We start from the raw sequence: 23,500 nt of genomic DNA, 5'->3' as shown, positions 1-23,500 counted from the left end.
TCCAACCCCCCCTGTGCCCTGACCGCCCCAGAACCTCCACCCTATCCAACCACTCCCTGTCTCCTGACTGCCCCCCAGGGCCCCCTGCCCAACCCCCCCACGGCCACCCCCTTACCATGCCCCTCAGAGCAGCAGGAGCTCGCAGCCCCTGGGAAGGGGCTGGGCTTTGTACCAGGCCACTGCAGAGCTCATGGGGGACACAACGGAGAGTATCAATTCAGGACCAATGGCTTAGAGCAGGGCAGTCACAGCCCAGAGCTCAGTGTCCTTTATTACTAAGGCGCCAAGCCGGCCCGACTTCGGTCTCACCCCACTGGCTAACCACAAGTCACACAAGCAATTCCCTCAGACACACCAATGTCCCCACCAGCGCCGCATGTTATGGGGGCGAATGGTTATGGAAACCAACACCCCAGTGACAGAAGAAGGTTCTCTTGATCCCGAAGGAGCAAGCCCCAGACCCAGATCAAATAGTAACTTAGATCTTACCCAAAATACACGCTTACAGCCAATTCTTATTAAGTCAACTAAAATGTATTTAAAAAGAAAAGAGAGAGTTGGTTGAAAGATCAAGATACAGACAGACTTGGGTTCAATTTCTTGAGGTCCAGACACAGAGCAGAGATGGGGAGTTTGTAGTTGCCAAAAGTCCTTTTAGAAATAGGCCAGAGGCTATACCCCAATGTCCATATTCAGGGTGACTCTGGTCAGTGACTGGGGATCTCCATCCTTATGGCTCAGGGTTTCCCCCTCCTGAACCCAAAGCAGATCTGAGATGAAGAAGGATCCTGTCCCAGGGTTTTTATACATTTCCTGCAGCCTCTTGGCCTGAGAAAACAATACGCTTAACTCCCAAACATCCTGGCAATTAGCACAGGGTCATTTATCCATTAACCCAGTGGTGAGCAAACTATGGCCCGTGGGCCACATCCGGCCCACAGGACCATCCTGCCCGGCCCTTGAGCTCCTGCCCCTCCACCGCTGTCCCCCCTTTTGCGAGCTCCTGCCGCTCTGAACGGCATGGTAAGGGGGTGGCCGTGGGGGGGTTGGGCAAGGGGCCCTGGGGGGGAGTCAGGGGACAGGGAGCGGTTGGATGGGGTGGAGGTTCTGGGGTGGTCGGGGCACAGGGGGGTTGGATAAGGCGTGGGAGTCCCTGGGGGGCTGTCGGGGAGGGGTGGATAAGGGTCGGGGCAGTCAGGGGACTGGGAGCAGGGGGATTGGATAGGGGGTGGGATCCCGGGGGGGGGGGGCGGTTTGGGGTGGGGTCTGGCCCTGGGTCAGGCTGGGAGGTAATTAACTCTTTCTGGCCCTGTCACCTTTCAATGAGACGTTATATTACACTCATAATGTCACCGGGGGGGGGGGTGACTCCCAGAGCATCCCCCCCTTTCCCATCAGCACCAGTACAGCCTTGGCCCATCTGATCCTTGGGGCAGCTGGTCTCCCCCCCCACACACACACTCACCGAGGTGCCACGGGGGCAGCCAGCATGTGAGCGCGATGCCCAGGCTCAGTGCCCCCTGGGCTGGCCAGCAGGGGCCGCGGGCAGCCGCTGCTGATGGAGGGCACCGCTGGGGGGCTGCTCCGGGTGAGATTCAGACGTCCCTGCCCTGGAGCCATTGCTGGGGCCCCGGAGCAGGGCAGCAGCCGGGTCCGTGCCAGGCAGCCCCTTGCCCCCTGGCCTCTGTGAGCTCAGGGGTGTGATGCGGCTGCCATGGCAACACAGCTGACAATGGTACCAGCAGGGACGGGACCCGAGCCCCGGACTTGTGCCCACAGGGTACCCGGTGCAGGAGGCCCTCGGGGCGCAGCTCAGCCTTGCCACAGGGGGGCCCCCGCAGCTCTCTCGGGGGGGGGGCGTCTGAGCGCAGGGCGCCCGGGGGCGGCCGGCGGGAGCCAGCATGGCGCGCCCGCTGAGCATGGACGCGCAGCAGCAGGAGTTCTGGAAGGAGCAGTACCTCCAGGAGCTGCGGCTCCGCTTCCGCTGGCGCCAGCGGTTCGGGGCGTCTGTCAAGGCCAAGCAGGAGCAGCGGCGCCGGGCCACTCGGGAGCCACTCAAGCTGCCTGCCCTCCGGTCTCCGGCGCCCGTGGCCCAGGCCCAGCGGCCGCCCCAGGCGCCCGCCGGGGCCGCCCCGGGCATCCCGGAGGGGGAGATGAAGCCCGTGGCGCCGGAGGTGCGGAAGCTGCTGTACCAGGGCATCTCCCAGGACGGCGAGGGCCGGCGGCGGTACCTGCGGCTCCGCACGACCCGCGGGCCCGAGGAGAAGTACTACACCCCCGTCACCACCAACTTCATCTACGGCTGGCAGATGGGTGAGCCGGGGCAGCGGGCGCTGGGGGGCAGAGCCCTGCCCCCGCCTCCCGCCTGTGCCCGCAGGGCCGTCTCGCCCCATAGCCCGGGGCTGCACTGGTGGGGGGGGGGTTCCGCGGGGTGGCGCTCTCCCCTCGGGGCAGTGCCTCCGGAACGGCTCCATGACGCTGGCTGTGACCTCGCGGCGGGCTGGGCCAATCAGCACAGCCGGCCTGAGCTCGTTTGCGTACAGCAAATCTCTTGCGGCTGGCGCTGTGGGCTGGGGGTTCCCCAGCCCCTTCCCCCACGGTGTCGGGGCACCTGGCTGGCACAGGTTGGGTTTGTGCTAATGACCTGGGGGTGGGGGCAGCCCTGCCCTCTGCTGGATGGGATGAGATCTCGTCTGCTGTGTGTCATAGGCCCTATAGTGCTGGGGTGTGATGGAGATTCCCCTCTGGCTCAAGAGGCAGGGCCGTGGTTCTTGGCCAGGAGGCTCTAGTGCTGAGGGGGCCTGGCCTGCGGCCCAGCACCAGCTGTGACAACCCCCCGAGCAAAGCCCACCAGGCTCTCAGCATTTTGCAGCTGCAGCCAGGTGCCACGTGGGCTCTGGAACTGCGATGACAGTCGCCATGTCCCCTCAGCCTTCACATGCTCTGGGCCCGCCTCCCGGGGGTGGGAGGGCTCCCAGCCAGACTGGCCCAACAGCTTCCCCAGCTGCCCCCCAAGCCAACTCCTCTGCCCACGGTGGCCTCATGCCCCAGCCCTTCACCCCTGCCAACTGGAGCACCAGCTGCCGGCTAATAGCCCAGCGAGCGGCTCTGCCCGGGGGGGGGGGGGGGGCGCCAGGGCTTGGGGTTAAAGCCGGGGTCCCCTCTTGGCTCACTGGGCATGCAGTGGGGGCGCTCTGGGGTCACCCCTGTGCCAGGGGACACTCACCAAGCAAGATCGTGGGAGCCCAGTGCTGCCGGGGGGGAAAGTTGGCAATGAGTCAACTCGGGGGTGGGGGGGGTCTGGGGTTCTGGTCTGTCACCCCCCAGCTCATTGCCCCCCCAGCTCACCGCCCTTCCCTTGTGTCTCTGCCCAGGGAAAGTCACCAACGTCTACGTGCCCCCGTCACCCAAGTGCCGCATCGAGAGCTTCTTCCGCAAGAATGGGGTCTTCTCGCTGCTGGACCCACGCGATGTGGCCTTGTGAGAGCCCGACCCCCCTACCCCGCCATGGGGCTCTGGGCCTGGGACTGGGCCAGTCCCCCCACCCCTGGATCACGCTGGCTGCTTGGGACGCTGGACTCTCCTAACACGACCGCCTGGTGCTGCCCTGCTGGCTCTGTGCATCCTTCACCCACCCGGCCGGGCACTAACCAAATGTAGGGCCCGGGGGCCTCCCCTTTAACCGCCTCTGTGCAAAGCGGCATGCCAAGGCAGCTGGCCCTGGCACCCGGCTCTGGCAGAGCCTGACCCCAACCTGGCCAGTGCCCAGCCTGTGGCTGCCAGGGCCCCTCCAAGCAGGGTCAAGGCTCTGGGAGTGGCAGCCGGTGAGGGTCAGGCTGGGCACCAAGCCCTGCGGCGAGTCCAGGGTGGGCACAGGCAACCAGCAGGGCCTGGCACGTCCTTCATGGTAACAGCCCCGGGGCCGTGCCAAGGTGAAGGGTGGATGACTTTATTGTAGGCTGTGCCAGGCTGGGCCGCACGTGGGCAGAGCCATTACACAGTCCTGCGGGCTCCTCTCCAAGGCCCCTGGCAGCGCCAGGGGGCTCCCCTGCCTAGCCAGTGTCTCCATCCACTGGGGATCTCTGGTGGCTGCCCACTGTCCTCACCGGCAGTCCCTCGCCCTCTTGGTGGGGACCCCCCCAGAGAGCCACCATGGGGGGAAGGAGGGCCTGAGCCCCACAGCACCCCTGAGCCTCCTATCCAGCCCCTGGGAATGGCCCCTGAGCTGCGGCTCCTGTCCTTCCCTGTGCCCCAGCCCCACAGCGCCCCCCCCCCCCACGCTCCAGGATCTCCAGCCCCACAGCACCCCCCACGCTCCGGGATCTCCAGCCCCACAGCTCCGAGCCGTGGTGAGCATGGGGGGAGCCGAGAAGGATGGGGCCAGCCCTGCACACAGCCGGCCGTGGTGTCTGCCCCACCTCAGTCAAAGCCCGGGGTGGCTGGGCAGCAGGCTGTGGGGTGGCTCTGGCTCCCTGGACTCCCTAGGCGCTCAGGGCTCCAGCCCCGCTCTCAGGGGGGGCCCGACAGGACCCTGGGGGCAGTGTGACACCCCTCAGGGCGCACTCTCACCAGGGCAATCCCCCTTGGGTACAGCGTCTCCTGGGTCTGACCTCGGAGCGTTCGCCCCCCCATCCATGCTCCCCACAGTGAGTCCCCCTGGCTGGGACACCTGGGGAAACCTCACACACCCCCAATGGGGCCACGTACCCCAACTCCGCAGCCAGCAGGGACTCAGCCAGCGTGGGACACAAGAGGTTTATTAGTGGTCGGGAACACAGCGGAGAACAGAGCTTGTTAGCACAGAAAGCAGGAACCTTCAGCAAAGTCCATCTGTGGGGGCCAGAGCCCTGGGCTCTCTCCCTGAGTCCCAAACCTGGAGAGTGTCCTGCGGCCAACAGCCCACCCCCCACCCCCAGTCATGCCCAGTTGCCCCTCCTTTGTTGTCTTGCCGGCAAAATCGGTCACAACGTCTGACCAGGCAGCCCGAGGTGCTCGCACCTGAGTCCCCCCACCTAGTTAATCATGCTGCACACATGGAGAAACTGAGGCACACAAACTATTCATACAACACATTACGCAAATCCCCCACTTCATCACAGGCTGTGTGCCGGCGGCCCCCTGACGGCTGGGCAATGCCGGGCTGGGAGCGAGGGGAGCGGGCTGCCCATCCCTGCATGCCCACCCATATTCAGGCCTTCCCAGCCGGGCTCAGGTCGCTGCCTTCCTCACCCGGTGCCACCAGCGGCTCCAAGAGCTCCTGGAAACTCAGCGTGTTCCTGTGGAGAGACCAGCATGGGTCAGCGTGGGGCCAGAGAGCCTGGCCCGACTTGGGCCAGTACGGGGGAGGGGCTGCCAGCCCTGGGCCAGCACGGGGGACGGGCGGCCAGCCCTGGGGCAGCACAGGAGACGGGCGGCCAGCCCTGGGGCAGCACAGGAGAGGGGCGGCCAGCCCTGGGGGAGCAGGGTAATGGTGGGGTTGTGACTGGACAGTCTGGGCCAGAGTTGGGGCAAGCGAGGGGGGGCACGAATGAGCCTGGGGGGAGGCAGGCAGGACAGCCAGCACAGGGGTGGGATGACCCAGGCCAGAGCTGGGGGTCTTGGCCCCACACGCCCTGCTGCTCTGCTCGACCCCCTCCCGCAAGCCGCACTCCCCTCCGACCCCCTCCTGCCCAGGCCACCCCTGCCCCCAGGCAGAGATGCGGGGGGCAGGTGAGGGAATGGCAGGGACCCCAGCCCTGCTTCAGAGCAGCCAGTGGGCTGGAGCGAGAGACGAGACTCCAGGGCACCCCAGCGGCTCCCCGGCCCCATGCTGCAGGACTGCTCCTCTGCCCCCCCCCGCCCCCCCAGCCATGCCGCTCCCCACGGGCACCTGCCTGTGGCCCCTGGCCTGCATGCCGTGCGTCCGCGCCCGCTTCACCTGCTCCAGGTGCTGCTTCAGAGCCTCCCTCTGCTGTGCCCGGGCCTCCTGCCAGGGGGACGGGCCAGGCTGAGCCAACGCTGCCCCACCCAGCCTGCCCCCCCGGGCACAGCCAGCCGCCTGGGGACTTCTGCCCTGGCCGGCCAAGAGCCTCGAGCGTGGAGGAGCGGCGCCCCAGAGAGAGCGGGGCAGGGGGGCAGGCCACCTCCCTGAGCCCCAGGCAGCCCTCTGCCCCATCTAGGGAGATGCCAACAGGGTCTTGCCATCTGCCACTGCTGGTGCATCTGTGCCCTGACCCCCAGGGACACTGCCCCCCCGGTCCTCCTATTGCCCCCACGCTGGGCTGGATCCCACCCCCCCATCCCCCTTGGGGCAACTGCTTCCTACTGCCCCCATGCTGGGCTGGCTCCCCCCCCCCCGGGGTGATCATCTCCCCCCAGCCCCACACTGGGCTGGATCCCACCCCCCACCCTCTGGGGTGATCGCCACCCCACACCAGGCTGGACCCCCCCCTTGGGCAGCAGAAGGGCCCTTGCCTGCAGCTGAGGCTCCGCAGCAGGCTGGGGTCTCCCCAGAAGATTCTCCACCGACCTGTGCCTGGCGATGGACAGTCGCTCCTGGAACTGGGGGGAGACGGGGTGGGGGCTTGAACCCGAACCTGAGAGAGCCCGGGGAGGGGGCAGCTGGGCAAGGAGTGGCCCCTTCTCCAGGTGCACAGAGCAGCTGTGCCAGCCCTGCCCGGGGAGCTCCTGGGGCCTGGCACTGCCAGGGCAGGGGAACGGAGCCTCCACGGGGCTGGAGAGAGTGCCCAGAGTGGGACCCAGCCACCCCCCAGCTCCGCACAGGCCAGGGCAGAGGGTGCAGTGCCCCGTGGGGTGCCAGCCTGCCCCGGAGTTGCACCCCCTGCCTGGCCCGATCTTTGCCCCTAGGATCCTGTCCCACCTCCCGGGCAGCGCCAGGGGGCAGCCGGGCCCTGGGGCACTTAGGTGGGCACTCTGGTCCCCACGCCGCAGGGGCCGGGCCCAGAACAGTGACACTCCCCAGCCTCGCCCCTGGGGGCGCCCTGGGCAGGACAACCCCTGCCCCCACAGCAGGGCCCGTGTGCGGGGCGAGTCCGGGCAGCCCCCCGCCTCACCCGCAGCAGCTGCCGCTCCTTGTCACGCCGGTGCTTGTGCCCCCCCTCCAGCTGCAGCTCCGCCAGCCTGCGCACGGCCTCCTGCTGCTCCCTCCGGGAGGGGCGGATAAAGGCCTTCTCCCGGCGCAGGGGGCTGCCCCGCAGCTGGCCGCATGGGGCGGGTAGGCCGGGCTGCAATGGCACCAGAAGCGTTAGGGACGGGGGTGCCAGGGGGCCGGGCAGCTGAGCGAGACACCCCTCCCCCTACATGTGCCTCTCCCCGCAGCGGGTGACCCCTGAGCGCGGCCCACCCCCCAAGCCCCTGGGTTTCCCAGGCCGCAGCACCCCCACCGCACAAGGGCCCCATCCTGGCCCATGGGTCGGTGCAGACGGCCCCGTGACGGGCACCACGCTAACCCCGCAGTGCCTGGGCCAGGGAAGATGGGCATTCGGGCCGGCACCAAGCCATGGTCCAGCTGTGACTCTATGGGGCTGGGACGCGGCTAGCGGGCATAGGATGGGCCCATGCCAGGGTCGGCTTGGGGGGGGCAGCTGGACCCGGCCCGCTCTGAGCTCAGCGCAGCTCCCTGGGGGCTGGGCCAAATTGGCTCCCTGGGGGCTGGGCCAAACCCCTCCCAGCTGGCAGTGCCCGAGCTGGTGGGGGGGTGCCTGTGTACCCCTCTTGTCTCCAGGGCAGGCTCCGGTGGCAGCTTCCCGCACTCGGCGCTCCTTGCGTGAGCTGCTTGGGAGCTGGTCTCCTCCCTTCGGGTTGGGGGGCTCCAGGCAGGGGGCTGCAGGGCTGCGGTGCTTTGGGGAACACCAGATCCCTGAGCAGCTTTCCCATCCCAGCCACCAACCCCTGCCCCCGGGCATGGGGGCCCCCCCGTCCCATGGCACTGGTCACACCTCCTCCCTCACCAGGCATGGAGCCCCTGCCCATGGCACTGGCCACACCTCCTCTGCACCATGGGCCACGCCCCCTCCCCCACCAGGCATGGGAGCCCCCAGCCCATGGCACAGGCCACACCCCCTCTGCACCCTGGGCCCCACCTCCATCCCCTGCCTCAGGGCTTCCCTCCCCACTGCCCCTCCTTACCCAGCATGGCCCCATGGCTTGTTCTCCACGCTTGCTGTGCTGGTCCGCCCAGCCAGGGCTCGCCCCACAGCCTCCAGTACCGAGGACTGCCTGATCCCACTTCAGGGCCTCCCCAGGGCTCTGGCCTGGATGCCCAGGGCTGGGTGGGGAAGGCCCAGTGGCTTCCGCTGGCTCCAGGAGCTGATGGGCCTGCTGCCCCCACTGGACAGCACCCTGGGCCGGCAGCACCTCCCCAGCCAGCTGCAGGGACACCCAGGGCTCCTCAGTCTCCGGCTCCCGCTGCAGGGACACCTGGGGCTCCAGGGCCTCTGGCTCCCACTGCAGGGACACTCGGGGCTCCAGGGCCTCTGGCTCCCACTGCAGGGACTCCTGGGGCTCCTCAGCCTCCGGCTCCCGCTGCAGTGACTCCTGGGGCTCCTCAGTCTCTGGCTCCTGCTGCAGGGACACCCGGGGCTCCTCAGTCTCTGCCTCCCGCTGCAGGGACTTCTGTGGCTCCTCAGCCTCCGGCTCCCGCTGCAGGGATACCCGAGGCTCCTCAGTCTCTGGCTCTTGTTGCATGGACACCCGGGGATCCTCAGTCTCTGCCTCCCGCTGCAGGGACTCCCGAGGCTCCTCAGTCTCCAGCTCCCGCTGCAGGGACACCTGGGGCTCCTCAGTCTCCAGCTCCCTCTGCAGGGACACCTGGAGTTCCTCAGTCTCTGGCTCCTGGGGCTCCAGGGGCTCCAGGGCCTCTTGCTCCCGGTGCTGAGCAGGCTCCACCTCCAGTAGCAGAGCTCTCCAAGGCTGGGCCACCTCTGGTCCTATCAGTGCCTGGGGCAGAAGAACCTGGGGACCCCCAAGTTCCCGGGGCCCAAGAGCCTCCCTCAGCAGTGCTCCCTGGGGCTGACAGGCCCCTGGCCCCCATCCCTTGAGCTGAGGGACCTGGGGAGCCTCTTCTCCCTTCAGCTCCTGGAGCTCTGGACTTTCCCGGGGCTGGAGTGGCCCCAGTGGAGTTTTGTGGAGCTGTGGGATCCGTGGCCGCCCCAGCCCCCGAGGCTGGTTCACTTTGGGGTCCCCCTGCAGGTGCCCCTGGGCCCAGAACGGCCCCAGCTCCAGCGGGGTGGCCTCCCCTGGCAGCGCTGGCTGGAGCCGAGGAGCTGGAAGCTCCTCCCCGTGCAGCATCCCCTGGGCCCGGATGCTCCCTGGCCCCAGAACTGGGGCTGGTCTCAGCTCCCTCAGTCCATGGGGATGAACCCAGGGGGGGTCCCTCAGCACAGCTCCCTGGGGCTGAGGGGCTCCTGAGGGCTCCTTCAGCTGAGACCCCCATGGCTCCGGCAGCTGAGCCCCCTGGGTCTCCCAAGGCTCTGGCTCGCTCTGGGGAGTGTCCCAGGGCAGAGGGGGCTCTACCCTCTTTGGGTCCTGGTGCACGGGGCCCACTGGCTCCCTCCCTTCCTGGGGCATTCCTTGCTCCCCCTGCAGAAGCTCCAGGTCACTCTGCAGAGATCCCTGAGGCTGAAGGGGTTCTGGGGGGCCCCTCACTTCCTGGGGTGCAGGGGCCTGGGGCTCCCACTGGAGCTGTGGAGCACTAAGTTCTGACTGTGGAGCCCCCCAGAGCCGACAGGCCTGCGGTGCCTGCTGTCCTTGGGGCTCCCTCCGCAGAACCTCCTGAAGCTGAGGGACCCCCAGGGACTCAGGAGCTCCTGGCTCCCTTTGCGGCCTCCCTGGGGCCTGCCGGGTCTCCAGCTGCCTCTGGGCAGGCTCAGGGGTTCGCAGCCCCATCGGTCCCAGGCCAGCGCGAAGGTCCTGGGGCTGGCCGGCCTCCGGCTCCCTTTGCCACGGCTCCTGGGCCTGAAAGGCTGCGAGGTCCCTCCCCAGGGACCCCTGGGGCTCCAGGGCCCCCAACAGCCCCAGTGGAGTCTTGTCCCTTTGCAGCACCCCCTGAGCCTGACGGGGCCCCAGCTCCCTTTGTGGGGGCTCAGGGGGGTCCAGCTGCTGGGGCTGAAGGACCAGTGGCATCCTCTGTTCAGGGGGCTCAAGAGCCGCTGGGTCCCCTTGTGGGGTCCACTGCACCGGAAGGGGCACCTGCTCCCCGTGTGGGCGCCCCTGGGGCTTCTGGGCCCTGGGCTCCCCCTGGTCCTGGGCCTCGAGGGCCTGTGGATCTTGGGGCTCAAGAGCCGCCCGCTCTGTCTGCGGAGCTCCCTGGAGCGGCTGGGCCCCCGGCGCTTTCTGTAGCCCCCACTGGGCCGTTGGTGGAGACCCCCGCGGCTGCCGGGTTTCCAGCTCCCCCCGTTCCTGGGCTTCTGGCTCCGGCTGTGGAGTTCCCTGCCGCTGAAGCATGTTTGGGGCCAGGAGGAGCCGCTGTCCCCTCTGGGGGGGTCCCGGGGCCTCCGGCGACCTCTGCTCGTGGGGCTGCCGGGCCCCTGTTTCTCTCTGCAGCAGCTCCCAGGCAGGAAGGGCCCCCGGCTCGCTGCACGGCATCTCCTGGGGCTTAGACGAGACACAGCCAGACATTATAGACCCTATATGGACCCCGAACCCTGTGGCGGCCCAATGATAAACCCATTGCCCTGCTGGGGCTGCTGGGGCCCCATGACCCCCCCTCCACCCGCTCAGCCATGGGGAGCCCTGCTCCAGAGCAGCATGAGGGAGGGGTTCGGGACCAGCAGGGGGCAGCCCGTGGGTGGGGGCTAGGCTGGACACAGCACCCCCTCGTGGCTGCCCTTATGGTGCCTAGCACGGGTGTGGCCCGGAGCAGGGGGTGCCCATGCGAGCTGGGTGTGAGCCAGACAGGCGCTGGGACCTGCGTCCCACTGCAGGGCCAGTGGTCGGGGCCGACGGGCACCTGGGTTCTGCTCCCTGGTGCTGTCCCGAGTCACCTGCCCGAAGCCAGCTGGGTCCACCTGGGTGGGCACCTCTGGAGGCTCGAACCCCCGCCCCCGGAAAGGAGGCAGGGGCCACAGCTGGGCTGCTGACCAGAGAGGGCACGGTGCCCCCCACAGGTATAACTGCACAGGTTCGTCTGGGCACTCGCCCCCCACCCCCCATGGCCTCGCTGCCCCCAGTAGCTGCTGAGGGGCTGTACCCGTCGGGGCAGGAGACGGCCAAGCGTGGGGGGGCGGGGGGGGGGGCAGTGAGCCAGCCCGTGTCCCGGCCCTGGCTCCGGGGAAGGAAGTCCCAGAGTGCGCCAGCCCCATTGGGACCCCTCTGTCGCGATCAGCTGGCGCCTGGTGCCACCAGATCTGACCCCCCTTCTCTGGGCACGCGGGGCCACGGCACAGGGGCAGCGGGATCAGCCACAGGCTCCGCGACCGCTTCCCCCCCCACCCTCCAGGCTGTGCCCAGTCCCTCCCCCCCGCCCCTCATGGCACCGCACTGTGCCCAGGACCCGCCCCGCACAGCACGTGGCTGTGAGGTGCCCGGCACAGGCTGCCCGGAGCCCCGTGGCCGTGCAAGCTGCCGGTCCTGCCCCACCCGGGCCACGCCACATCCAGCTGCTCAGCCAGGCCAACGGCCCAGCGGCAGAGCCTGGCACCAAGGCGATTCCTCAGGGCCAGGCCAGCCCGGGGAGCTGGGCCGAGCTCACACCTGAGGACGGAGCAAGAACCAGGAGGGGCTGGAGCAACCCGGGTCCCAGGCCTGGCAGCCACCCTGGCACCAGATATTGCTAGCTCCCTGGAGCCACCACCTCCCCCGGCCGTGCCCCATGCCACTGCGCCCGCTGACTGTGCCCCCCAGCCCCTTCCCCGGCCGCGCCCCACACCCCCTCACCGTGCCCCCCCAGCCCCTCCCCCGGCCGCGCCCCACACCCCCTCACCGTGCCCCCCCAGCCCCTCCCCCGGCCGCGCCCCACACCCCCCTCACCGTGCCCCCCCAGCCCCTCCCCCGGCCGCGCCCCACACCCCCTCACCGTGCCCCCCCAGCCCCTCCCCCGGCCGCGCCCCACACCCCCTCACCGTGCCCCCCCAGCCCCTCCCCCGGCCGCGCCCCACACCCCCTCACCGTGCCCCCCCAGCCCCTCCCCCGGCCGCGCCCCACACCCCCCTCACCGTGCCCCCCCAGCCCCTCCCCCGGCCGCGCCCCACACCCCCCTCACCGTGCCCCCCCAGCCCCTCCCCCGGCCGCGCCCCACACCCCCTCACCGTGCCCCCCCAGCCCCTCCCCCGGCCGCGCCCCACACCCCCTCACCGTGCCCCCCCAGCCCCTCCCCCGGCCGTGCCCCACACCCCCTCACCGTGCCCCCCCAGCCCCTCCCCCGGCCGTGCCCCACACCCCCTCACCGTGCCCCCCCAGCCCCTCCCCTGGCCGTGTCCCACACCCCCTCACTGTGCCCCCCCAGCCCCTCCCCTGGCCGTGCCCCGCACCCGCTCACCCACACCCACCCAGGAGTGCCCACCATGGGAAGACAAGCGGGGGCTGAGTGGGCCCAGCGGGGCTGCCCTGCCCAGGGCACGGTGCCAGGCAGAGCAGTAAGGGGGGACCCACCCGAACCCAGGAGAGCCTCTGACAGCAAGACAGGGCCCAGGGCAGGCACGGTGGCGGGGAGGGCGGTAGGAAGGGGGGTGTGGATCTTCGGGCTGTGGCTGTCCCCCCGCCCGGCTCCTACCTGGGCAGCTCTGCTCCGCAGAGTCTCTGCCCTGCTCGTCCAGCTAGGCACCGCTCGCCGCCCCGCCACCAGCCTGGGCCCGGCCAGCGCCTCGCGCCGCGACACCACCTGGAAGGGCGCCGAGTCCCAGAACCTTCCCACGGAGGGGGCAGGGTTAGGTCCTCTGTCCCGCCTGGCCTGCGCCCGCAGGGAGCCCTCACACCCAGCCCCATGCCCTCGCGGCCTGCCCCTGGGGTCTGGGACACCTCACAGCACAGCCACACGGGGGGAAACTGAGGAACGGGGGGACAGGGACGTCTCCAGGCTCTCGGGCCTGCCTGGTGCTGCTGAGGGTGTCCCAGCCAGGTGCCCACCACTTGCCCTTAGTGGGGTTGCAGCAGAGCCATGGGGCCTGATCCTGGGGCGTAGTGAGAGAGAGCCAGCCCCAGAGCGTCAGTCAGAGAAGAGGCAACATTACAGCAAGGCCAGGAGTCTCCCCCAGCTCTGGGGCTCCATGACCGTGCCCCCCTGCATGACTGCTTCCCCAGATGGATCGGGCCCGTCTGGCCCCAAGTCCCACCCTCTGCCCTGGATCGGGCCCGTCTGGCCCCAAGTCCCACCCTCTGCCCTGGATCGGGCCCGTCTGGCCCCATGTCCCACCCTCTGCCCTGGATCGGGCCCGTCTGGCCACATGTCCCACCCTCTGCCCTGGATGGGGCCCGTCTGGCCCCATGTCCCACCCTCTGCCCTGGATCGGGCCCGTCTGGCCCCAAGTCCCACCCTCTGCCCTGGATCGGGCCCGTCTGGCCACATGTCCCACCCTCTGCCCTGGATCGGGCCCGTCTGGCCCCATGTCCCACCCCCTGCCCTGGATCGGGCCTGTCTGGCCCCATATCCTACCCTCTGCCCTGGATGGGGCCCGTCTGGCCTGGCTCCTGCCCCATTGTGGGTTCCCCTGGGCCCTGGCTTGGTGCCAGTGTCCGGGGCCCGGCTTCCCACAGGCGGTGCTGGGCCCTGCCGTGTGCTGGGTGAGGGGAAGGGGGTGGTGGGGCTTCACCCTGGACCCCCCAGCTGTGTCCCGCCATGGCATTGCTCGGGTTACAATGGGGCAGGAACAGGTCGGTGATGCCCGTCCCCCCCACCCTGTTGTCTCCTGGCTTAGCACTGGCTGCGCCCCCTTGCTGTACATGGCTCAGGTCCTGGGGGGGCTGCACTGTCAGACATGGGTGAGGGGAAGGCAGCAGTGCCAGGGCGGGGGGTCAGACTTACCCATCCAGGAGCTGCCAGGGCCGGTGCATTGCCCAGGGGCACAGGAGGCTGCTGTCCTCGGTGCCCGCACCCTGCAGAGAGAGAGGGCGACCAGTGAGTATCTGGCAGGGGGCACAGATAGGGCAGAGCCTGGGGGGGGCGTTCTCCAGGGATGAGCCCCCACAAGGCACAGAGCGTCCCATCAGCACCCAGCTGGCTTGGATCCTGGCTCTCAGCAGACCAGGCATGCAGTGTGTTTGTGGGAGTCTCAGTCAGGAGGCCAGGCGTCCCCGGTGCCCCCTGGGCATCACGGCCAGGGTAAACGGGCCCCGGAGCCCAAGCTACCCTGCCTTAGAGCACCTGCCAGGGCAGTCCATGGCCCAGGGAGGGGAGTTATGGGGGGCTGGCAGCTGTGGGACAAGGACCCATGACCCAGTGGCCCAGCTAGTGAGGCTGAATGCCAGTTCAGGGGAGGGGGGGGGTCGTGATTGCCCCGGGGGCAGGCCTGGCACACGCTGGCAATGCACTGTCCCTCGGCCCCCTGGGAGTGCCCGCTCCTTACCGTCCCGCTGGGGCAGCATGTCCCCGGCTCCACTCGGCATCCCTGCCCAGGGGCCCAGGCTGGCCCTGGGTGTGGCTGGCGGTCTGCAGAGAGCCAGGCCTTGGGGACAGGAGACACACGGGTGGGTCAGTGCCAGGGCAGCCCTGGACCCTCCTTCTCCCATGCAGGCAGTGCCAGCCCCCCCCCAGCCCTGCATCCACTCCCCCCCCCCCCCAGCCTGCTCCTGCAATCAGTCCAGCTGGCAGGGCCCCAGGGTACAGTGCCCCCAGGCCCTAGCTCCATTGCTGCCCTCTGCCACCCCTCCCCAGAGAGCAGCTGAACGCCTGGCACAATGGTGTGAGGCCGGGACACTGGCAGACTCACAGCTACCAGCAGAGCAGAGAATAGAACCCAGGAGTCCTAGGAGTCCCAGCTCCCCGGCCCCTGCTCTACCGAGTAGACCCCGTGACGTTATTGACATGAACTGGGACCGTATAGATCATCGTTGCAACCAAGGTCCTGTAGTGGCACCAAATCTTCTATAAAGCGGGTCAAATAAGGTGTCTAAGACAAGGTTAGGGTTTGCTGTTTAGGAGTCTGCTTGCATGTATCATTGTTGTATTTAAAGTTATAAGTATTGGCTCTCTACTGTCTGTAGTTCAAACTTGTGCTGTGCTTCTGGGGGACACCCCAGACATGTTGGTTCAGCTCTGCCTAGCTGGCCGGATGGCCCATGAAGGACCATCAGCGACACACCTGACCCACTGAGAGAAGGCAGATACACCTTGCGACTCAGCCAGGTACGCAGGGACCTGCCTATGGACAGACCGCTGAGGGTTTTCCAGGCCATGTGAGGGGCAGCTTGTCTCTGGGACAAGGAAAGCAGAGACCACCTGGCAGGAGACTATAAAAAGCTGCGGCAGCTCCTCCATCTTGTCTTCAATCCTGCTTCTGGCCTCTGGAGGGACTTGGCTACACTGAAGCTCTGAACCAAGGACTGAACGACCCATCCCAGCTGGGGATGTTCTCCAGAGACTGGATTTGAACCTGCCGTTTATTCCATCACTGCCACAAGCCTGAACCAAGAACTTGGCCATCACTGGATGTCATTGATTCCATCTCACCCATCCTAGCTCTCATCTGTATCTTTTTCCTTTTATGAATAAACCTTTAGATTTTAGATTCTAAAGGATTGGCAACAGCGAGATTTGTGGGTAAGATCTGACTTGTATATTAACCTGGGTCTGGAGCTTCGTCCTTTGGGATCGAGAGAACCGTTTTTCTTTCATTGGGGTATTGGTTTTCATAACCGTTCACCCCCATAACGGGTGGCCCTGGTGGTGATACTGGGAAACTGGAGTGTCGAAGGGAATTGCTTGTGTGACTTGTGGTTAGCCAGCGGGGTGAGACCAAAGTCCTCTCTGTCTGGCTGGTTTGGTGCCTTAGAGGTGGAGAACCATCAGCTTGGGGCTGTGACTGCCCTTTGTGACAAAGTGGGAATGTTCTTAATGTTTTCTCTGAATACTGGGTTCCTCAGTTTCCCCTATGTTTTTCTTAAGTATCTAGGTGGTGGTATAAGGGGGTGTGATTGTTGCAGAGCCCTAGAGGGCCAGTATGATGGTGTCTGCACAGAGAATGGCCAACACCCTGTCTCCTGGCAACTGATGGCCAGGGGCCCTCCCCTGCAAAGGTGCCAACTGAAGGGGTTGGAGAGGACCGTGAGAGACAGCGAGAGCCTGAGAAAGAGCTGCAGGAGATGCAGCAGCTGCATGAACTGGCGGTGGTGGAGCGGAGAGGCCTAGGGGACCTCCCAGGGGTGAGTGGGGATAGACCCCCGGGTGCCAGTTCTTCAGGGAGCCTCGTTACTAAATTGCTCACCCTGGTTAAGGAAGGGGGGATGTGGACGCCCACCTCACTGCCTTTGAGCAGGCTGGTGATTTGAACCAGGGGGACCCTGCGGAAAAGCCCCGGTGTCTAGCTCCCTTGCTGGGTCCTGTTGCCGGCACCCAGTGCCGAGAGGCTGAACAACAGCTTGAGTTGGTTTGTTACCCGGTGTGCTACACCCAAGAAGTGTTCCCAACAGTCCCAAGGCCGTAGACTCCGTCAGCCAGATGCGTGGGGTGGTGGACAGACTCCCACTCCTGGCCCCGGCCTATATGTCTGTGTGGAGTCTCCTGGGGTCAGGTCCCTTGAACCCCCAGTGGGAGCAGAAGGTGGTGGTCAATGGGGAGACATTCCTGGGGTGCTGGATCCCCTGGTGTCCCGAGAGAGGGACATGGTGGGCCAGGTACAATAGCCTGGGGCGATACTTCTGGGGCACCCCCAGCTGCTTCCTGATCCCCCACAGTTCTACATTCCCTGGGGGAGCCCATTCCCGGTACAGGAATCCCTTCTCCCACGGGAATCTGTCCCTGCAGCCTTCCCCAAGGGGGTTTGCAGCCTGCGGCCAGCACGTTCCCTCAGCTCCTCCAAGGAGGGATCCTTCTGCAGCTCAGTCTGGGATTCAGCTGGTTTGGGAGGGAGTGGGACCTGCTCCCTCCCACGGGCTGGGCCTGGGGTCACAGCCCCGCTGAGCCCTGTCCTGGGTCACCTCCTCCCTGCCATGGGATCACTTCCCAGCAGCACCTCTGGACTAGGCAAACCTGGTTGGCAGCCATCCTGCCCTGCCTGTGGGTCCCCCTGCTCAGCTGGGGTCTCAGCTCCCCCCATGCTCAGCGCTGCCCTTGCTGTCCCAGTGGGGGTAGGCAGCGAGCTCCCTGCTTTCCTCACTGCATCAGAGCCAGCCTGAGCCCCCTCTCCGGTGTGCAGGGGGGTGGGGAGCATCTCTCTGTCCCACCCAGCCCCAGGGCTCTGATTACAGGCAGGCAGGTAGCCCAAGCCTAGCAGCTCCTCCCCCCTGCCAGCCAGGTCATCTGCATTTTCACTGACCATTTCCCTCTCTGCCAATTGGTTCCCTGGATTCAAATTCAAACCCTTGTCTGTTACAGGAGCCGGGCCTGGATCCTGTCCCAAAGAGACACAGTCACCCCACAACAGGGTCTCACAGCTGATATCCTGGAGAACCCCAACCACCAGCCAGCCCCACCCCTCCTGTGTCTGCACAGGGATCTGGGCCATAGGCAGGGTGAGGGGCTTCGTCCCTGGCACCTTTACCCAGGTCTCTCAGCCCTGCAGCATCTGGGGGGGCTGCACCACCCAGGGCCTAACAACAGTTCTCTGTGTCCCAGGGTCTCACCACCCCAGGAATGTCTCCCCATTGACCATCACCTTCTCCTCCCACTGGGGGGTCGGAGGGGCCTGAGCCCAGGAAACTCCACGCACACATATAGGTTGGGGTCAGGAGTGGAAGCCTGTCCACCTCCCCACCTATCTGGCTGACCCGTCTATGGCCTTGGGACCCAGCTAGATACTGGGGCTTTTCTGCAAGGTCCCCCTGGTTCAAATCTCCAGCCTGCTCAAAGGCAGTGAGGTGGCGTCCACACCCCCCCCTTAACCAGGGTGAACAATTTAGTCTCGAGGTTCCCTGTGGAACTGGCCCCCCAGGGTCTATCCCCACTCACCCCTGGGAGGTCCCCTAGGCCTCTCCAGCTGCTCGATGAGTCCTTTGAATCCAGGGAACCAATCGGCGGAGGGGGAAATGGTCAGTGAAAATGCAGATGACCTGGCTGGCAGCAGGGAGGAGCGGCTAGGCTCAGGCTACCTGCCTGCCTGTAACCAGACCCCTGGGGCTGGGTGGGACCGAGAGATGCTCCCCGCCCCCCTGCACACCGGAGAGGGGGCTCAGGCTGGCTCTGATGCAGTGAGGAAAGCAGGGAGCTCGCTGCCTACCCCCACTGGGACAGCAAGGGCAGCGCTGAGCATGGGGGGAGCTGAGACCCCAGCTGAGTGGGGGGAGACACAGGCAGGGCAGGGGATCTGTGGGGAGTGGCAAGGTGCTTGGTAAGGAAAGGGTGTTGCAACTCTGTCTGATCCGGGTGAGATCCTAGCCAGGGCACAAGGAGAGCAGAAAGAGGATTTAATTGTGTTACCTACTGAGCGTGTGGAAACCTGTAGCAAGAAGGAAAAGATTCCTGAACTTGTGTGTGGCAAAGGGAAGGAGAATGCTTCTGACCTTTTATCTAGGAAGTCTGTAAGTTTGCCTGAAAGGGGATTGTGTAGGAATCCTCTGGATGGGCCAGAGGTAATTCTGGATGTGAGGGAGACCCAGAAAGAGTCTGTTGTTGCTCAGGAAAGTGTTCCTCTAGATCAAGCCCTAGGTGAAGAGGGTAAGGGCAGAATTTCTGTGAGGGGTGAATTGTTGCATAGAAAAGCCCTCGGGAAAGGAATCCTCATGGAGTCTTTGCAAGCAGTTTACTGCAACTGAAGGGTGTGAAAGTGATTTAACCAAGAAAGTTTCAGTTCCTAACAGCCAGAAATGTTCTGTTGTGAATGGATCCACTGACTTTCCTGTCGAAAGATCCAGTGTGGAGAGCTCTGAGAAGGTCTCAGATGGAGTGAGAGCTGTTAAGAAAGTTGAACAGTCCTCTAACCAAGTGGCTGTGTTTGGCCAGCTTGTTGGGGAGACAAGGTTGTGGAGAAAGGGATGTCTCCATGCTAGTTCTGTAAGTGAACAGTATGTGGCCTAGGTCAAGATGGGGGCTCTTAACCAAGAGAGCCCGAATTGCAGCCCTCCAGACTGGAGCTCTGGGAGAAGACCCGATCCCAGTTTGACCCCTGGGGGTTTTGGGGTGACCAAAGGGCACGGGCCGCATAAACCTTCCCCCATGCGGCATGTGAGTGCTATCGACCAACCCCGACCTAAGGGAGGGCATGAAACTGGAAGGGCCTGGTGTAACTCCCACCAAGGAACGGGAGAGATGCTGGGGCATCCATGGGAACGTTGGTGGCTTCGAACTTCCCCAGGTCTCCAGCTAAAATGACCCCACTCAGTTCGGTCTTGAAGGGGGCAGAGATGTAATGAAGCGGGACTGTTCTTAATGTTTCCTCTGAATATTGTGGTGGTGCCTCAGTTTCCCCTGTGCAGTTCTTAAGTATCTAGGTGGTGGGCTAAGGGTGTATGATCGTTGCAGAGCCCTAGCAGGCACGTGTGTGCAGGGGTCTGGACACAGAGAATGGCCGACACCCTGTTTCCTGGCAACTGATGGCCTGGGCCTTCCCCCCTGCAAGGTGAGAGCTAAAGGGTGGGAGAACAAAGGAATCCGGTGCCCTTCTGGCCCAGGAAAGGGACAAAGCCCAGAGGAGGAGGGGCTGGAGAGAGTTTTCGGTTTGGGGCTGGCTGGGGACATGGAGTGAAGGGCAGACGTGGTTGTCTGGCTCACTGCCCCCCCAAAATGGACCCAGCTGAGGGGTCCTGTTCTCTGTACCTACAAGCTCTGTGTTAGACCATGTCTCTGTCATCTAATAAACCTCCATTTTCCTGGCTGGCTGAGAGTCCCGTCTGACTGAGGAGTCGGGGGGAGCAGGACCCTCTGGCCCCCCCAGAACCCCGCCTGGGGGACTCGCTGGGGGAAGCGCAGGGAGGGCAGAGGAGGCTGAATGCTCCGAGATCAGACCCAGGAAGGTGGAAGCCGGGTGAGCTGTGTGTCCTGCAGAAAGGCTGCTCCCGGAGAGGAGGCTCCCCAAGGGTCCTGCCTGGCTTCGTCGGGAGCAGTCCCAGAGCATCGCCCGGGGACGCCGGGACAGAGTCCGCACAGGCGGGGTCCTGGGGAAGCCAGAGGGTCCTGCCCTCCAACTCCACAGTCAGACGTGACTCTCAGCCAGCCAGTAAAACAGAAGGTTTATTAGACGACAGGAACACGGTCTAACACAGAGCTTGTAGGTACAGAGAACAGGACCCCTCAGTCAGGTCCATCTTGGGGGGCAGGGAGGCCAGAGCACCATCTGGGCCTCCCTCCATTTCCCCAGCCAGCTCCCAACTGAAACTCTCCCGCCCCTCCTCTGGCCTCTGTTTGTCTCTTTCCCAGGCCAGGAGGCCACCTGGTCTCTTTGTTCTCCAACACCTTCAGTTGGCACCTTTGCAGAGGAGAGGCCCAGGCCGTCAGTGGCCAGGAGACAGGGTGTTGGCCATTCTCTGTCAGACACCATCACACTGGCCCTCTAGGGCTCTGCAACAATCACACCCTCTTATCCCACCACCTAGATACTTAAGAAAAGTCTAGGGGAAACTGAGGCACCCACACAGTATTCAGAGACAACATTAAGAACATTCCCACTTCGTCACACCCTGCTCTAAGCAATTTGCCCTGAATTGATACTCTAGGTTGGGTCCCACCAGAGGCAGCATCGTTACACCCCCCTTCCCAGAACTGGGGATAGAACCCAGGAGTCCTGGCTCCCAGCCCCCCCCACCTCTGTGCTCTGCCCATTAGACTCCCCTTCCCCACAGCCTTGGTCTTTGGGCAGTTGCTTGGGTACCTCTATGTCTCGCCAGGCCAGGCCATGCCTGTGCTCCTGCAGGAAGCTGTGCCAGGCTGGCCCGCTGGCGCCCCTTCCCGGCACCTCCCGGAGCAGCAGCTCCGCGTCGCGGGGGGGCAGGCGGCCGTCGCCGTCGGAGTCCAGCAGTTGGAAGTCCCAGTAAAGCTGCAGGGCAGGGGGTGCGGGTGGGGAACAAGGGACAAGGCTGAAGTCAAAGGCCCCCTCCCCCTCCCCACGGCTTGCTGGCTCAGTGCCAGCCAGCAGCAGTAGTGAGCTGTTATCCCAGCCTAGGGAGCGATGGGCTCTGCCCCAGGTCACATCAACACTAGCTCCCCCTCACCCCTGTGCCAAGCTGGGCAATCGGGGGGGGAATGTGGGGCCCCGGAGTAGATGAGGCCAAGGGGTTGTGCCAGCCCGGATCCAAGGGCCACATCAGCTGCAGATGGGCCCAGGGGGTGTCTGCACCGGGGGCAGACAGGTGGGGAGATGCTGCAGATCTGGGGACCAGAGCGGGGGAGGAGCACCGGGGGACAGGAGCAGATAGGTGGGGAGATGCTGCGGAGCCGGGGAGCCGAGCAGGCGGGGGAGGAGCGCAGGGGACAGGAGCAGACAGGTGGGGAGATGCTGCGGAGCCGGGGAGCCGAGCGGGCGGGGGAGGAGCGCCGGGGGGCAGGAGCAGACAGGTGGGGAGATGCTGCGGAGCCGGGGAGCCGAGCGGGCGGGGGAGGAGCGCCGGGGGGCAGGAGCAGACAGGTGGGGAGATGCTGCGGAGCCGGGGAGCCGAGCGGGCGGGGGAGGAGCGCCGGGGGTCAGGAGCAGACAGGTGGGGAGATGCTGCGGAGCCGGGGAGCCGAGCGGGCGGGGGAGGAGCGCCGGGGGGCAGGAGCAGACAGGTGGGGAGATGCTGCGGAGCCGGGGAGCCGAGCGGGCGGGGGAGGAGCGCCGGGGGGCAGGAGCAGACAGGTGGGGAGATGCTGCGGAGCCGGGGAGCCGAGCGGGCGGGGGAGGAGCGCAGGGGGGCAGGAGCAGACAGGTGGGGAGATGCTGCGGAGCCGGGGAGCCGAGCGGGCGGGGGAGGAGCGCCGGGGGGCAGGAGCAGACAGGTGGGGAGATGCTGCGGAGCCGGGGAGCCGAGCGGGCGGGGGAGGAGCGCCGGGGGGCAGGAGCAGACAGGTGGGGAGATGCTGCGGAGCCGGGGAGCCGAGCGGGCGGGGGAGGAGCGCCGGGGGGCAGGAGCAGACAGGTGGGGAGATGCTGCGGAGCCGGGGAGCCGAGCGGGCGGGGGAGGAGCGCCGGGGGGCAGGAGCAGACAGGTGGGGAGATGCTGCGGAGCCGGGGAGCCGAGCGGGCGGGGGAGGAGCGCCGGGGGGCAGGAGCAGACAGGTGGGGAGATGCTGCGGAGCCGGGGAGCCGAGCGGGCGGGGGAGGAGCGCCGGGGGGCAGGAGCAGATAGGTGGGGAGATGCTGCGGAGCCGGGGAGCCGAGCGGGCGGGGGAGGAGCGCACGAGCGCAGGGCCGGAGCCAGGGGGCGAACGCGGCTGGGCCCTGGCACGGACCCTCAGGGCTAAGGGACCCCAGGCCTTGGCCCCTCTGCCACACAGGGTGGGCGCTGTGCTGGGGGCACTTCCCCCCAGCCACTGGTGGGGCAGGCGCTGGCTAGGACCTGGACAGGCCACACAGTGACGGACGCTGCCCCCTCTGGGCATGGCGGGGCACAGCAGCTCCTCAGCCTGCCACAGGGGGGCACTAGAGAGCCAGGGGCTGCCCCTTCCCCGGGGTCTGGCTGCCCCATGGGTCACAGCCCTGCCTAGATCCCTGCCCCACTCCGCAGGGTCTGACCCAGCCCAGCGCACCTGTGCCAGTAGGTGGTGCCGCCACCCGGCCTCCAGCAGCGTCTCCAGCAGCATCTCGGTGCAGAAGCTTCCCTGGGGCCCAGCCCCACAGCCCTGGGGGGAGAAGGGCTCAGAGGGGTGGGGACGGTGCCAGCAGCCCCAGCCTGCTCCCCAGCAGCTGCTGCAGGAGAGCACAGGGGGGCACCGGGAGGGGGGCATCACAGCAATGTGCAAACTGGGCACTGGAAGGCAGGGTCAGCCCCAGGGGGACTGAGTGGGGAGGGGGCTGGGGTAACAGGGGGCTGTGGGTCAGGACTGAGGGGCCCTGGCGGAGCTGGAGGGCAGGGAAGGTTGCAGGGTGCTGTCCAGCTCACACCATCTCTCTGGCATTCATAGCCCATGTGCCCAGCTCATGCCAGCTGCCCCCAGCACCTGCCCACCCCCCACAGGAGCCATGGGCCAAGCTGCCCCACACTGGACCCTCCTGACCCAACTGGGTCCAGCCCCTGCCTGGCTTCCTGCCAGCGCAGCACCCCGGGGTGTCCCTAGCCCTGTCCCACCAAGCTGGCAATGGGGCTGTGGTCTGGCCCCTGGGGGCAAGGGGGTCACCAGCCCCCCCCACGTGGCAGCTGCCCAGATGTGCCCAGAGAGGCTGTGTGGGGCCAGTCTCACCTGGTGCGTGGCCCCTGGCCTCTGGGCCCCCTGTGTGTGGAGCCCACACAGCTCCCACAGGCTCGGGGCCTCCTGGGGCAATGGGTCCATCTCAGGCAGCTGGTG

The 23,500-nt window shown here is 66.4% G+C and overlaps 2 protein-coding genes across 2 annotated transcripts; one reads left to right on the top strand and one right to left on the bottom strand.

Moving 5' to 3' along the window:
• The first annotated feature begins 1,275 nt into the window (after positions 1–1,275).
• SPMIP1 (sperm microtubule inner protein 1) lies at positions 1,276–5,153 on the top strand. The gene is made up of 2 exons (XM_048836789.2): positions 1,276–2,313; positions 3,375–5,153. Exons 1-2 carry the CDS (start codon positions 1,902–1,904, stop codon positions 3,482–3,484), a joined length of 522 nt encoding a protein of 173 aa, XP_048692746.1. The 5' UTR covers positions 1,276–1,901; the 3' UTR covers positions 3,485–5,153.
• Positions 5,154–5,188: 35 nt separating this feature from the next.
• Positions 5,189–14,673, bottom strand: LOC142071625 (uncharacterized). The gene is made up of 8 exons (XM_075127064.1): positions 14,499–14,673; positions 13,958–14,028; positions 12,710–12,842; positions 8,128–10,593; positions 7,053–7,223; positions 6,412–6,540; positions 5,874–5,965; positions 5,189–5,276 (listed from the first exon to the last, which is right to left on the bottom strand). Exons 2-8 carry the CDS (start codon positions 13,984–13,986, stop codon positions 5,189–5,191), a joined length of 3,108 nt encoding a protein of 1,035 aa, XP_074983165.1. The 5' UTR covers positions 13,987–14,028; positions 14,499–14,673.
• Positions 14,674–23,500: the final 8,827 nt, after the last annotated feature.

Source organism: Caretta caretta, chromosome 1 (assembly GCF_965140235.1).
Source record: "Caretta caretta isolate rCarCar2 chromosome 1, rCarCar1.hap1, whole genome shotgun sequence".
NCBI classification, from domain to species: domain Eukaryota; kingdom Metazoa; phylum Chordata; order Testudines; family Cheloniidae; genus Caretta; species Caretta caretta.
This window is presented reverse-complemented; position numbering and strand designations above follow the sequence as displayed.

What these genes read in the sequence shown, in the direction of transcription:
- SPMIP1 (XM_048836789.2), top strand. Translation starts at nt 1,902, where the DNA reads ATGGCGCGCCCGCTGAGCATGGACGCGCAGCAGCAGGAGTTCTGGAAG. An exon ending in CATCTACGGCTGGCAGATGG is followed by an intron (nt 2,314 to 3,374) that starts GTGAGCCGGGGC and finishes GTCTCTGCCCAG; the next exon opens with GGAAAGTCACCAACGTCTAC.
- LOC142071625 (XM_075127064.1), bottom strand. Translation starts at nt 13,986, where the DNA reads ATGCACCGGCCCTGGCAGCTCCTGGATGG. An exon ending in CCCTGGCAGCTCCTGGATGG is followed by an intron (nt 12,843 to 13,957) that starts GTAAGTCTGACC and finishes CTCCGTGGGAAG; the next exon opens with GTTCTGGGACTCGGCGCCCT. An exon ending in AGGGGGGGGTCCAGCCTGGT is followed by an intron (nt 5,966 to 6,411) that starts GTGGGGTGGCGA and finishes TCCCCCTGGCAG; the next exon opens with GAGGCCCGGGCACAGCAGAG.